General features: G+C 58.3%; 1 protein-coding gene across 4 annotated transcripts in view; it reads right to left on the bottom strand.

Moving 5' to 3' along the window:
• Positions 1–1,551: 1,551 nt before the first annotated feature.
• Positions 1,552–15,148, bottom strand: part of PIGO (phosphatidylinositol glycan anchor biosynthesis class O) — a gene marked incomplete at its 5' end in the record, with an annotated part of 24,074 nt that continues 10,477 nt past the window's right edge. For 2 of the 4 annotated variants that reach the window (XM_034774115.1, XM_034774116.1), the window contains 5 exon segments: positions 1,705–6,821; positions 7,350–7,420; positions 10,319–10,521; positions 10,803–11,006; positions 11,617–13,186. In XM_034774115.1, coding sequence (XP_034630006.1) covers positions 6,701–6,821; positions 7,350–7,420; positions 10,319–10,521; positions 10,803–11,006; positions 11,617–13,186 — 2,169 coding nt within the window. 4 annotated transcript variants of the gene reach the window in all.

The raw sequence follows: 15,148 nt of genomic DNA, 5'->3' as shown, positions 1-15,148 counted from the left end.
GCAGCCCTGCAGTTAGAGACCAATGCAACAAGAGGCTAGCTGGAGACACGAGGGGTGTATCAAACAGCAATCCCTAGGGAAGCTTTCATCAGGCTGCCCTGCACCAACAATTGAGCCTTCCTGCTCTGGTTCTCAATACACTGCCTCAGCCCTAGAACCACGTAGACGGGACCAGCATCCGGCAGGTATGAGAGCGTAGGTTACCTCCTGCATCTGGAAGTGTCAGGCTGTCTGCCTGTGCCTCCACTTTCTTCCAACTGGTTAGCTAGTCCGGGGCTTTGGTCCTCCAGCACAGAGATTAGAGTCCGGTCAGCCCCTCTAGCAGAGCATCAATGGTCACTTGGCCTCCTGGGGGTGGGGGGTGGTTTCCACACCCTCTCTCTAGTGGCGCTGTCGGGGGACAGGGACCCCGGGACAACAGTGGGACTTATTCCCAAGAGTGACCTGCTCTGCTGTCTGCCAGGACCACTTGCTCCTTCACAGGATCAGACAGCAGGGCTGGAAGGGACCTCGGGCGATATCTAGTCCCACCCCCCCCCAAGCAGGACCGACCCCAACTACATCACCCCCCTTTCCCCACACCCACTCCCGCAGGCAGCAGCTGAGCAGCGCCCAGCGGCGGGGCCCCGTGTCCCGAGGGGCCGGCGGGCAGGAGGCGGGGNGGCCTCGCGCCTGGCCCGCTTCGAGCCGCGGGGCCGGCTCCGCTCGCCGGAGCGCGCCCGGCCGCGGGGATGGAGCCTCTGCGCCATCTCCCCCTCGGCCACGCCCCCGCGCCGCGGATTGGCCCCCGCGTTCGGGGCCGGGAGCGGGGATTGGCGGAGGGAGCCGGAAGTGCCGGTTGCTAAGGGAGCGGCGAAGCGGAAGATTTGACGTGGCTCTTGCGTCTCAGGCGTGGGGCGCGCGAGGCGCAAGCTGTAACGGGCGGAGGCGGAGTCCGCCCTCGCTGGGCGTGGTCAGAGCGCGGGCTTGGGGTACGGTGGCCGAGGAGAGCCTAATCGCTCCCCTAGCTGCTGCTAGAGCAGCGCGAAGGCTGCCCTGGGCTCTGCCCGCGGGGGGCAGGGGGAGTGCAGCGCAGAGAGCCTCATTCCCACCGCCCCTGGGGGGGGGGCGCTGCTCTGCACTTGGCTGGGGCCGAGACAGGTGCACCCCCAGCAAACACGTGGGGGGATGGAGGCCAGGGCTCCTGAAGCTGCACCTAGAGAAACCTCCCTTGGGTGCTAGGTACCTGCTCCTGCCCCCTGCCCTGGCTCGGGGAGGGGCCCGGCTGCCCCCCAGGGGGGCTCGTGCCCGGGTGAAGCTGTCATGAGGGGGGTGCAGGAGGCCCATGGGTGCTAGGGCTGGCACATGGGGATGACCTTACCCCACGCCGCACCTACGGGCCTGCTCGCTGGCACCCTTCTCGGAGCTGCCCCCTGCCCCCCCCTCCAATGCAGTACAGCCCCACCCCCGCTTGCCCTTCTTCACCTCTTCTGCACGGGTTACACCCCGTCCGCTGCCAGGTTGCTGCCTCCCTTCCCCGCCCCACACAAGTACAAAGCGGCCCAGGCTCACCTCCATTTTGGATCTCACACTTTATTTGCAAGGATCAGTTTTGCCGCAGCACAGAACCAGACCAACGGCAGGGGCCACCTGCCAANGTCCGCTGCCAGGTTGCTGCCTCCCTTCCCCGCCCCACACAAGTACAAAGCGGCCCAGGCTCACCTCCATTTTGGATCTCACACTTTATTTGCAAGGATCAGTTTTGCCGCAGCACAGAACCAGACCAACGGCAGGGGCCACCTGCCAACATTCTCAAGTTCAATCTTTCACCTTCCATTTTCCCTAAAAGAAGGTTAACAGACAATAGCCTAGATATGGGACTGGAGCTGGGCTCAGAGACCACTCACGAGTTACCCTAGTTGGATTTAGTTAGGAGAAGCAACATCCAAACTCACAAAGCAAATCTTCCCCACCACCTAGTGATTATATAATTAAACAAAACCGTTAATTAGTTTCTAGCTCCTTCAATGAGGATCTCACTGCATTTTACAGACCACTCAGCCTCGCAATACCCCTGCTAAGGTAGGACAGTATTATCCCAATTTTAGGCAAACCGACACAAGAAGTGAAACAATTTGCCCAAGATCACACCAGGTCAGTTGCAGACATGAAAAGAGAACACAGTCTTCCCACTCCTCTGTTTGGAGCACTCGCCAGCTCTGTCCCATGACTGGAGTGGTCCAGAGGTGATGCTTTTAGATGAGCGACTGCTGCCAAGTTGCCCCCTCCTGTCTCTGTTATAAATTTCTACCCACTGGCAGAGACTCCAGAGCCACTTCCCCCTTGTCGGCTGAGTTGATCCAGCGGAAAGAAAAGCGACAATCAGCTCCACAGAGATGCCCGGTAGTGCCCAGCATCTTTAGAGCACTTTGCTCCTGCGTGCTCAAGGTGCTTTACATAAATGGCTGTTTCCGCGATTTCCCTGAGGCACAGCAAGGTGAAGCAACTTGCCCAAAGCCACATGGCCAGTCAATGGCAGAGCCAGGTCTCCTGAATCCCAGCCCTGTGTGCTGTCTGCTGGACCACACAACCTCCCCAGGGGGCAATGGGGATGCAATGCCCAGCGACCTACTGAGAGGGTGTTGGCACCCCTAAGGGAGGCAAATGGTTTAAAACATTGCAAGGGAGGATAAACCGAAATAGGACGAATGGGAGCAAAAGGAAACAGGCTTAATTGTAGACTGGTGCTGACATACGTGAAGCTGTGGAATAAACCAGACAGGACCAAGGCCTTGAGAACACAGTCTGTGACCAGCTCCCACTCTTCCCACCCAGGCTTTAGAAATTAGACCCAATCACACACATGTGTCTATGGCTCTCCCATGCCAAAGCTCTGCACACACTGCACTTGTCCAACCCTTGGGTGGGGTGTGCACGGCCGGAATGGAGTTTTACACCGGCACAGACAGACAGGCATCGCCAGATCTATTTGTAGGTAGTGGCCCTGATCTACAGGGCCCATGAGAGGCTAGGCCTGCATCCCATGGATAGTGTCTCTGCACAGTGCCCCAGTAGACAGTGCGGAGGGACAAGTTTAAGGAGCAGATGATGGATGACCCTCCTGCCCCATGTCCCAACCTACTGAAATCCCCGTTGAGGGGCATCAAGGGGGGCTCGAGCCTGGCCCTGCTTCAGGAACAATGCAAATCTCCCCTCTGAATGGAGTGCACCCCCACTGGGATGGAAGGGAGGGAGGGCTCTGGCCAGGGCTCACTGGGATACTGACATTGTAACAGTGCCTAGATGCTGTGCTGACAGGCTGAGAGAGGAAACAGATGGCAGGATTTTCTTCCTCAATAGCACCCCTTGAATTCAGAGACCGAACACACCCCTAACTCCCCTAGAACCCGCACGCCCTGGCTGGGCCCAGCAGCCTCAGTGCTGAAGTTCAGAGTGTTCAATTAACAAGCACCGCCCGTTTCCATCCACTAGAACAACCAGCACGGCACGCTTCCAAGGTCTCCAAGCACTGGACAACTCTTAACTCATTGCCCCGCAGCGTAACCCCGGGGCTCTCTGGCGTCTCTGGTACATTATCCGGAATGGCAGCTAAGCGGCTAGTTTCAGGGGCAGCTGGAAAAAACTACTACAGACCTAGACACGTACAAAATGGCAAGCGTGTCGATAGCCCCCGCTGGGTCATCTGTCTGCTTGGACTCAGTTCCTCGGGTCAGCAGCCTAGTCTCCCTCGGTACAGCGACCAGGACAAGTCCCGAATCCTACCCGGGGCTCCTTGGCACTCCCGCGATGTAACTATTCCATGAGCCTCACTCCGGTGAAGACGTGCACCCTGACAGCCCAGTGCAGGGTCTCGAGGGAATTAGATTATTTCTATTTCATTGACTGGGAGACTGAGGCAGTGATTGGCCCAAGGTCTCACGGTCTGTGGCAGATCTGGGATCAGAAATCAGGAGTCCCAGTGCCCAGGCCTGTGCCCAAATTCACTAGCCCACCCTGTAGCTACAAGAACAATGGGACTTAAACATTTTAAAGATAAAAAATTCAAAATCAGTTTCAGCCCCACCCTGAGCTGGCAGGGGATACAGCATGAGTTAAAGGGTGGGGGGGCAGAGTTTTGTGCTTTTCATGGAGCCAGGACTCCTGGGCTGTGTTCCTGCTTGCGTGACCACGGGCACACCACAGCCACAAGCGCCTCAGGGGCCTCATCTATAAACCGGGGCTAATCCAGAGCTGACGGGGCGGAGGGGGAAGGCTGCGAAGCGCACGGAGATCTCCAGTGACACGCCCCGAAGTGCTGAGCAGGGCAGTGAAAGCTCCTGAAGAAAGGGAGCTCGGCTGACATTCGGGAGAAGGGGAAAGCAAAGCCCAGACTCCTGGGTCGCGACAGGGATGTTGTGGGACAGTAATACAGCTTTGAAGACCACAGAGAGTTGTCCTGCAAGGCCGTTCAGACTAGCACCTACAGACTAGGCTGCACGGCTGGGCATCGGGTAAACACAGGTGATACGGTGGGGGTCACTCCCTGGCTTCAGCAATGCGAGTTGCCTAGAGTTCGAATGCCACCTGCACCCATGCCGGTCCCGTGCCCATGGGCAATCCCTGCGAACTGGCCAGCAGGACTCAACAGGGTCTGCACTAGCAGCTACAGCAGAGAACCATTCTATAGCAGGTGACCCCGTCTAACCAACCCGCTCAGCTACTATCCCAGGGAGGGCAAACACGGGGCCCACAGAATTACAGCGACTAGCCAAACCCACCCACAAGACACGCCCCCGTCAGACCAGCTGGGCGCTTTGGGGCTAACAGTAGCAGTTCAGCCAGGCAGGATAACTTTGGGGGCCACAAAAGGACCCAGAGGCAGGGCCCAGAACTACCCCAGCCATAGCACAGTGAAGTGAAGTCAGACACGTACAGCTCTGGTTCAAAGCCAGAAAGAGACGGGGCTCAAAAAGCAATCAAGTCAATGACCCTCGCAAACAGCTCTTAGCTCCTTTTGCCCTCGAGAGCTGCCGTACCCAGCACAGATCGCTTCACCCACCCCGGGGGAGACAGCAGGGTTTAATAGCACCAAGTAATACCACAATGGCTTAGGGCAGGAAGGGAAGAAGACCCTAACTGCAGAGGGACTTTAGGGAGGCAGAATGGGACCGTCACTGGAATTTAGCCAGGCCCCACGGTTAACGCCTGCGAAGAAGGGATACAATCTCATGATCATAAATAGTAGGAGTGAGGTTGGGACAGCTCCTTTGAGAGGTCACCCAGAGCAGCACAACACCCCAGGCTGGAGCCCCCAGGTCCGTACTGCAAAAAGCACTGTGCTCTGAATCACCACCACCACCACCTGCAGCACTTAGGGTTTTCTTACAGATCTTCCAGCCACACGGCCAGGCCCCACCCTGCCGAGCTTGTGAGATGTGGCCCAACCTCGACTCCAGGTGGTGCCCCGGCGTTTCTGAAGGCGCTAAGCTATCAATCCTGCCGGGGCGTTATCTGCTCCCAAAAGCTTTCGAGCCCTGGTCTCCAGCTACCAATGAGCCCACGCCAGTGGCTCGGCCTGCAGTTCTTGGCTCTCCCTTCCTCCTTTAACAAGGAGCCTTGATCCTAGCCCCTGTCACTGCCTGGCTGCCATTCGCTGTGCTCACTAACCAGCCACACTGCTTGGGTCACTCGTCATCACAAGCGTGGGGTTGGGAGCAGTCACAGCTCCACAGCAGATTCCAGGGCATGCACAGAACAGGAGACGGGGGGGGGGCTCTGGCTGCTACAGCTGAGGCCTCTGATTGGATACCAGAGAAGGCTGAAGCCCTGGCTCAGAGAGGATTTCATTCCTGGGTACAGCTCCCTTCCTCCTTGCTGTCTCCCTCCCCAGCAGTTTCCAACAGACTTTGTACAGACTGTTGCTAACCCAGCCCCAGGTACCATCTGAAAGCGCCATGCTCTGCAGGCTTCTCTCTCTCTCTCTCACTCACTCACACACACACACACTTCAGCAGGGTGCGGCACTCACATGCGCAACCCTGAGGAAGACCAGAATCAGTGAGGCAGGGGGCGTCCCCATCACACAGCAGCAGACAATTCCTCCTTCAGCGCGGGTGGAGCAGCCTCGGAGAAGCTGCTGCTGCCCGAGCCCAGGGACGTGCGCTGCCCAGACTCCCCTCTTTGGGAGCCAGGGACCGGGAGGAGGCTGCTGCACGGGCAGAGAACAGGGAGGTCACTCCTCTGGTGCCCACACCCCCCAGGGGCTCCTCAGTCGACGAGGCCCCGTCTCTGCCCCAGGCGAGGTAGTAAACACCAAGGCAGCACACAGCCCCGCAGTGGCCAGCGGTGCGTTCTGCCCAATGAGGAGAGATGTCAGGGAAATGCCAGGAAGATCCAACTACAGGAGGGCACTTGAGGCTTTGTGCTTTCGTCCCCTCCCCCAACAGACCCTTCGCTGCGGCCGAACGTGCCTGGCCTGGGCTCCAAACCCACCTGGCGGGAGGCAATGAAGTTGAGCTCAGAGTTCAATGATACAGTGAGTGAGGCCAGAGACCAGCCAGCCCCGCTCTGTCACGCCCAGCAGGGAGACGGGAATAATCCCCAGCTACTGTCCATGGTGGCAGCTCCCAGGTCCCGCCAGGCCTTGTGAAGCAGGGCCCCAGCCGTCACGTCAGGGGACGATGCTCCGCGTCGGGTTCCCTGCATCTCGGCTGCTCAGATGTTACCTGGTCTGGAGCTGCTCAAACCAGGCGCTGACCGCGCAGTCCACACGCATCACCAGGAAAATCCCCAGCAGGAGGCAGATGCTGCTCACCATGAAGCCCAGAGCCTCAAAGAGGAACCTGCAGGCAGGACAGACACACTGCATGCATTGCAGCCCACGTCCCTGCCAGGGACCAGGGTCCGCCCCGCAACCATCACCTCCCCTGCCCCATGCCCCCGGCCTAGACTGCTCTGGCAAATCTAGCTTTCTAGTTTGAATCTGACTCTCCTGACAGTGAGGGGCTGAGGGGTCACAGATCCCAAAGCCAAGTCTCGGGCCTCCTGCCCACACGGGCCAGGGTATCCCACTGGGTCCTGACTCCAGCCCAACAGCTTGTGTCTTTCAGAACAAGTCAGCCTGGACTTACAGGCGCCAAGCGAGGGAGGAGCCCCACTGCCCTGCCGATCTGCTCCAGTGATTAATCGCCCCTTATCTCGCTGTATGAGCGTCGCCAACTCCACAGCTCTTCCATGCCCCCAAATCCTGCCCTGCAGCACCCCCTTCTAGGCCACAGCGGACCCTTCTGGCCTTGGAATCTATGAGTAGGAGTCAAGCTGCCAAGAGCAAGAGGCCAACCCCAGGACAGAGGGGAGTTCCTGGGACTTACTTTGGGGCAAACACCTTCCAGACCATGAGATGCCTCCTGAGGATCATGGCTGCCCAGACGCAGGCCAGGAGCTGTGGGGAAGAACAGGGAGAAGCCAGAGTCACACATCCCCCTTAGAAGCCTCACCCAGCCCATGGCAAAGGGTATGAAGCCAGGCAGGTCACTGGGCCAGGTGCAGCGAGCATCATGGGAAAGCAAGTTAATTAACACCCCAAAAGGGACTCCCTTCCCTCCTCTCCCGCCTTATGGGGCACACACTCTGTGCACATACCTCCGAAGGGGCTGCAGCCACTGGGGACATCCAATGCATGGATTTCAATGAGGGAGATGGGAGAGCCAGACCAGTCTCCCCTGGGAACAGACACCAGGCCCCCGGGCTGTGGGGAGTGGCTAGGATTATAAGCCACACACAAAGAGAAGAACTATAACCAAGCAGGGAACGAGTCTCACAACGGGAGATCTACAACTTGCCAGGACACCACAGGCTGCACTCAACTGACATCAGATGTGCCCCTGTCTTCACAGGGCAAAGGGACAAGGTACAGGCAGCCCCTTCCCAGCATACAGCCCCTTCGCCGGAGTGGGCAGGGGGGGCGGGGTCAGTCACACCTGCTCCCACCAGCTCCGCAGGGCCAGCCAAGCTACAGAACAGGGAGCTGGAGTCGCTCCAGCTCACACACCAACAGAACTGTTAGCTAGGTCCCAGGCATATGCAGGGCCAAACTGGGTCCTCCATTATCCCTGGGCAACTCCACTGGAACCTGCCTGCAAAACCTTTATGGCTGGGGATGATGCAAGAGATGGAGAGAGCCCAGCTGGACCCCTCCAATCCAGGGGGAATTTGCAGAGCTGGCACTTAGAAAACATGTTTTTAAGAAGCTACCATCAGCGACAGTGGTTTGGGTTTGTGCTATCTTTGCATTAAGAGCGCTTGCGCAAAAGCACAGAGGAAAGAGGAAAACCCTGCACATAGTGTTCATGGATCTTGGGAAGGCTTGAGAGAAGTCACGTGGGGGTGGAGAACGAAGACCGACACTGTGTCAGACTCGTCCGGGACGTAGGCAAGCGCGCTGTTACCACTGCCAGAAGGCCAGGCGGAGAACCTGAGCCGTGTCTAGCAAGTCAGAGCACACCACGGCTCGGCACTAAGCCCCTTCTCGTTCACACTGATGCTCGAGGCACTTACACCCAACATGCAGAGTGGCACCCTGGTGCCTGCTTTTAGCAGATGATGAAGGTCAAGTAGCTAGTTTGACAGTCCAGGAAACAATGAAATTCTAAGCAGAACAGGAAAGACATGGAGTAAATGGAGCGAAGCGAGCGGAGTGATCTGTGATAGGAGAACGCGGTCAGCCTGACAAGTAAGAGCTACCAGACGGTAATTACGTACAATTCACTTCTGTACAGCTCCGTGTGCTGGGCACTGGGGCAGAGACAGCAGCAGATCTTGACGAGAGTGGAAATGAGAACGTTACGATGGCTGCTTGGAGCCACAAGAATGGCCGGCGCTCGGAACGAACTCATTCGGGGAAGTGGGAAGGTGGGACCAATGTCAGAAAAGCTGAGGGAGCCCACGTGCAGACAGTTTGGACACGGGAAAAGCAGATCAGAAGAATATACAGGAACCAGGGTGTTAAACTTGGGAGTGGAGGGTAGGAGAAAGGCTGCAAGACCCAAAACATCCTTGGGGGTATCACAGAAAAGGAGTTAGCGAGACAGCTTCAAGGCGCTGGAATGGAGACGGGCTCGAAGAGCCAACCCCATGTAGTTGGGTGTACGGCTAGAAGCAGCAGCAGATACCACCACCCTGCTCCCGAATCCCACCCCCGCCTGGCAGAGCTGTTACGGGGGCACCCCCGGACTCACAGCCCGAAGGGGCAGAGGTGCAGCAGAGACCAGCGTCACGTTCCAATGAAGATGCAGCCAACACTTACCCCTGGCAGAAGGCCAATGCACCATGGGAGTTGGTGCGAGGGGACTAGAGGGAAACCCCATTTGTGTTCATTAGCTCCAAGGAACCCAGCAGCCACAAGGAAATCCTAGGGCTGACCCGGGGAACTTGCCCCATCTCCGACTCATTACCCCAAAAGGGTGAGACTGGATGGGCCCAAGCTAAGCCAGGGGGTCTGGCTGACAATCCACCCTGAACTCATGCCACTGGGCCCAGCCATTGCAGCGCTCCCACTCGCGGAGATCGGCAGGAGTCCCAAGACCTTTTCAGCACCGGGTAGGAGAGGACTGAGGGCAACCTGGACTCAGCGTCCCGATGTCTATTAACGTAACAGCCCCTCAAAGCGCCTGTCAATACAGCCCCCCCCACTCAGCAAATCTGCCCCACGTGCACCCGAGTCCGAGCCGCTGCCTGTAGGGACAGAAACGTCTTTACTGCTTTTCCCTCCGGTGAGCCCTGCAGAGCTAGCCCAGCCCTAGGAGCGGGAGCTCGAGTCCCTTCCCTCCCATGCGTCAGTGTCATCAGCACTGACTCTGTTCCGATCAGTGGTATCAAGGGCAAACCCTGCCCCGCAGAACCTTTCGTGGGAGAGGGAAGGAGCCCAGGCTGCGACTGTGGTGCTGGCAGGGAGCAAACCCCTGGTTTTTACTTGGAAGTTGAGCACGTCCACGGCCAGATTTCCAGGCTGGCTGCCAAGCGAGGCGCCTCCGGCTTCCAGGGATTCCCCGGCACGGGCCAGGCGCGGCAGCAGCCCCCCGCCGTCCGAACAGAATCACGCTTCGATCAGCGGGAGCCGAGGGGCGTGGCTGAGAAGGGCAGGCGGGTTTGTGTGGCAGGTCGCACGCCCCGGAGCCAGCGGCACCGCAGCGAACTGCCACTCCGCCTCCACCCACTGTCACTCTTTGCCCCGGCTGAGAGCTCAGGGAACAGTCCCATTCCCACCCCACACTGCGGGCCTCGTTATTAACCCTTCGGTGTCCACACTGTCACAGGTCAATGCTGGGCCCCCCGCCCCTACCTGCACGCCAAGCACGAAGAGGTACTTGAGTCCCAACTGCAGAAGAGCCGCTGAGAACCTCTCCGGAGACTCCCGCAGCCTCATCTCCATCACGGGCTCCTCCTCCTCCTGAAGCTCCTCCCGCAGCTCCTTCTTCAGCCTCCTCCTCTGGGAGTTGGGCGCCTCGCAGACGAAGGGCCAGAGCAGGAGCAGAGGGCAGCCGACTACCTCAAGGACAAAGGCACCGAAGTTACCAGGCGTCCCGGCGCCCGGGGGGGACACACACAGCTGCGGGGCGGGGTGGAGATTGCTGTCCTACACAGGGCCCAGCAGGGACTGTTAACCCCTCGGATGCCAGCTTCATTCTGCTCACCGGTCACATGAGAGCGGTATGGCTGGGGCTCGCTAGTGGGTCTGCGGGAGAACCCCAGGGAGTTGGCTGCTCCCTCAGCCACGAGCCGGGCAGCCTGTCAAAGCAGCCGGGCTCGAGAGGAAATTCACTTACCTGCAAAGAGGATGTGGGAGGCGAACGTGTTGGCCCCCACCAGGACAGCGGGCAGCAGGTGGGTGCTGTGGCCCTCCTGGAAGCCCACGAAGGCTGCGTTCCAGTGGATGGCTGGGAAGATGGGCTGGTGGCCCGTGGAATAGAAGAACTGGGTGGCAGCAAAAACCCAGGCGGTGACCGCATACCAGGGGACCACGAAGGGCTCTGGGAGGGACAGAGAGACCAGCATCACGGGCAGGCCTCTGGAGATGGTCTGACCCACAGCTCAGACAGGGCCAGCGTTAGCCCTTTCCCTGCCCTCGCCCCTGAGAAAGGGAGGGATGAACCAGGCTCCAGCTCTGGGCACCTTGACCTTCTTCACCCGGGTTAAGGATGGTAGGTGCCCTCCTGGGCAAAGCACCAGGCTGGGGGTCTTCTCGCCAGAAGGGTGCAGGGAACTGTGCGGCCCTTCAGCTCCCTCCCGCCGGGCAGTTAGCCCAGGTGTGGAGTGTGAGCAACCCTCCCCCTAACAGCAGGGACCCCACCACCCGACAAGGGGCCCTATCCCCCAGCCTCAGGCCTTCTCTCCCTCTCCCCTGCAGTCAGCCAGAGCCACTGACAACACAGGCACCCAGTAACCAGCCCCACAGAGCGGGGTCCCTTGGAGCCCAGCCCCTGCGCTGCCCGGGCCTGCGGCGACTCTTGCAGCCGCGAGACAGGGCTCGGTGCATCCCAGGCTCCAGGATGGGCAGCGGGGCCTGGGACCAGCGTGTAGGAGAGTCTGGGACCCCCCCAACCAAGAGAGAACCCCACCCCCCAGCCGCCCCCAGCTCACCGGCGTCCCCGGCGAGGCTCACGACACAGGCGTGGATCCGCAGCAGCACAAAGGCCTCCAGGAAGAGGAGCAGGAAGGCAAGGCTCATCCTCTCGCTGTGCAGCATCAGGAGAAGGAAGCCCAGCAGGGTGAGAACTATGACCAGGGTGGCTGAGTACACGCTCCCCAGCCCGTAGGCTGCCACCGTGGCCCTCTGGTGACCCCTGTCTAGCTGGCTCTTCAGAGACTCCTGCATCCTCCTGTAGATCTGTGGGATGACGTGCTGGAGGTCGGCTTGGGAGCTGGGGGCCCCCTGATAAGGGGTCACAATGGGCCCCACGGACTCCCGGCTGTCCTTCACGAACACCGTCACGGGCGTCCACAGCGCCAGCAGGAGCCCCAGGGACGCCAGGCCGTAGACGGCCCGTGGGAAGCCCACCAGCGCCACCTGCACCAGCTCCTGCAGCTTGCCCAGCGTGTCCTCCGCCCCCGAGGTGACGGCCCAGTAGCAAGCGATCCAGACGGCCGCCAGCGGGAAGGCCCAGCGCACGAAGAGCACCAGGGGGCTGGTGCTGTTCAGGTTCCCGTAGTGCCGCAGCCAGCGCCGCACGGCGTAGACCAGCCCGGCCAGCGAGGCCACGCACAGGAGGTAGAAGAGGTTCTTGGCCTGAGTGCTCTGCAGGCTGGCGAGGGGGGCCAGGAAGGACGAGGGCTGGCAGTGTGGGATCTCCTCGCGGCACTGGTGGAAAAGGCCTGAGAGGCGCAGGCAGGCCAGGAGCGCAGCCAGGAGGCACAGAAGCTGCCAGCTCTCCTTCTGGTAAAAGGCAGAGCCTGGGGGTTGCTTGGGGACTTCTGGAGCGGTCAGCCGGCCGTGCCAGTGCAGCTTCCCCACCAGCAGGATGGCCAGGGACGCGAGCAGGAACGGGGCCACCTGGGCCTCGGCCACCACGAAGCTGTCCGAGAACATGGCGCAGCACCGGATGAAGAGGATGCCCATGGGGAGGACCAGCCCCTGCCACGCTCGCAACCTCTGCCACAGGCCCGCGCTGACCACCGGCGGCTGGACACCAGCCAAATGGGCTCGACGGGACCGGCGGCCCCACGAGTGCCAGAAGAAGGCCAGCTGGGAAGCGGCAGCCGACCACGACAACACCAGAATGAGGTCCAGCCCCTCCCTGGTGAGCAGGTGGCCCAACCCCAGCACAGCTGCCACCGCCAGGCCCCAGAGAAGCGGGTACAGGAGGCGGCTTCGGTAGGAGAAGTCCAGGGCTGCCGCCAGCTCCGAGGCGACGCAGCAGAGCAGGCAGGAGGCGGCGATGAGCGCACAGCCAGCCACCATGCGCAGGGGGTGGAAGCGGGCCCAGGATTCCATGCACACGGCCCGGGCCTCGCGCAGGTAACGTTGGAAGCGGCCAACCAGTCGCCCCAGCCTGGCCTCCAGCTCGGGCGATGCGGGCAGCCCCTCCCGCACTTGGGCCAGCAGCCGGTCGTGCTCCTCCATCGCGGCAGAGAAAAGCTCCCGCAGGTGCCGGAGCCGCTCGGCCGGCAGGTCCTGGGCAGCCAGCGAGTAGGAGTGCAGGAAACGGTCCACCTGCAGAGAAGGACCAGGGTTACAATGGAAACGCTCACTGCTGCCTCCCCCTCCCTCAGACAGGGGCTGGTCCAGAGCGTCCCCAAACACCTGCCAATGGAAACCCACCCACAGCAGCTCTGCCCTCTTCTGTCCAGGCCAGCGCCAGCTGCGGCCAGCACACACAGGGGCTGCATAAGCCACAGTCGGAGATTCAGGGAGACTGTGGAGAGAGGGGACCATTGGATCATCTCATCTGACCTCCTGTGTAACCCAGGCCAGAGAATTTCACCATTACCCCAGCGACTTGTGTTTGACTAAAGCATCTTCCAGGCAGGCCTCTAATCAGCCTCTAATGTGCCTCATTTGGAACCTGAATTTGTCTGGCTTCGCCTTCCAGCCACTAGTTCTCGCTCTGCCTTGCCCTGCTAGATTTAAGAGCCATTTAGTACGTGGGATTCTCCCCCATGCAGGTACTGACACACTGTAATGAACTCACTTCTCACTCTTCATTTCAATGTGCAACGTGGCATTCGGCTGTATGAAAATGCATTTTGTTTGAATGGACCGAGCACACGCAGTTCTCCAGTTCGCCCTGTCCTCATTATTTTCCTCTCTGCCCATCTGTGTCACCCACAAGTTTTAATCAGCAGGGATTTTATATTCACTTCCTGATCATTGACGAAGACGTTGAAAAACATTGGGCCTAGAACTGATCCCTGCAAAACCCCACTAGAAACACCCGCCCTTCAAGGATAATTCCCCACTGACNAGTGACTTGTGTTTGACTAAAGCATCTTCCAGGCAGGCCTCTAATCAGCCTCTAATGTGCCTCATTTGGAACCTGAATTTGTCTGGCTTCGCCTTCCAGCCACTAGTTCTCGCTCTGCCTTGCCCTGCTAGATTTAAGAGCCATTTAGTACGTGGGATTCTCCCCCATGCAGGTACTGACACACTGTAAAGAACTCACTTCTCACTCTTCATTTCAATGTACAACGTGGCATTCAGCTGTATGAAAATGCATTTTGTTTGAATGGACCGAGCACATGCAGTTCTCGAGTTTGCCCTGTCCTCATTATTTTCCTCTCTGCCCATCTGTGTCACCCACAAGTTTTAATCAGCAGGGATTTTATATTCACTTCCTGATCATTGACGAAGACGTTGAAAAACATTGGGCCTAGAACTGATCCCTGCGAAACCCCACTAGAAACACCCGCCCTTCAAGGATAATTCCCCACTGACAACTAGTTTTTGAGATCTGTCAGTTAGCTGGTTCTTACTCCATTTAACATGGGCTTTATTGATATTGTATCATGCTAGCGTTTTTAAAAAATCAGATCATATGGGTTTAAAGTCAAAACCCTTACAAGTGTCTCAGTCTATTACACCCACGCAGTTACCTTTATCAACCAAACTCGTAATCTCATCAAACAATGAAATCAGGTTTGTTTGACATGACTGATTTTCCATAAAACCATGCTGACTAATGTTTCCTATATTCTGATCCTTTAAATCAGTGGTTTTCAACCCGGGGTTCGCCGACCCCTGGGGGTCCACAGACTCTGTCTAGGATTTCCAAAGGAGTCCGCACCTCCATTTGTAATTTTTTAGAGGTCTGCAAATGAAAAAAGGTTGAAAATCTTTGCACAGCTGCAAATCTATCAGTTGAATCCTGTATCAGCTATTCCATTACTGGCACAGGATTGGTGTCAGACTAACTGGCTGTTTGTTCCCTGAGTCACCTCTTTTGCCTTTTTTGGATATTGGCACAACAGAAGCGCTCTTCCAGGCTTCTGGAAGTCCCCCATTATTCCAAGCTTTATTAACAATTAGGGCTGTCAAACAATTAAAAAATTAATTGTGATTAATTGCGCTGTTAAACAATAATAGAATACCATTTACATATTTTGGATGCTTTCTACATTTTCAAATAGATCGATTTCAATTACAACACAGAATACAAAGTGTACAGCGCTCGCTTTA

This window comes from Trachemys scripta, chromosome 6, assembly GCF_013100865.1.
Source record: "Trachemys scripta elegans isolate TJP31775 chromosome 6, CAS_Tse_1.0, whole genome shotgun sequence".
Classification (NCBI taxonomy): domain Eukaryota; kingdom Metazoa; phylum Chordata; order Testudines; family Emydidae; genus Trachemys; species Trachemys scripta.
Note: the sequence above shows the minus strand (reverse complement) of the source record. Positions and strands in the feature narration are given on the sequence as shown.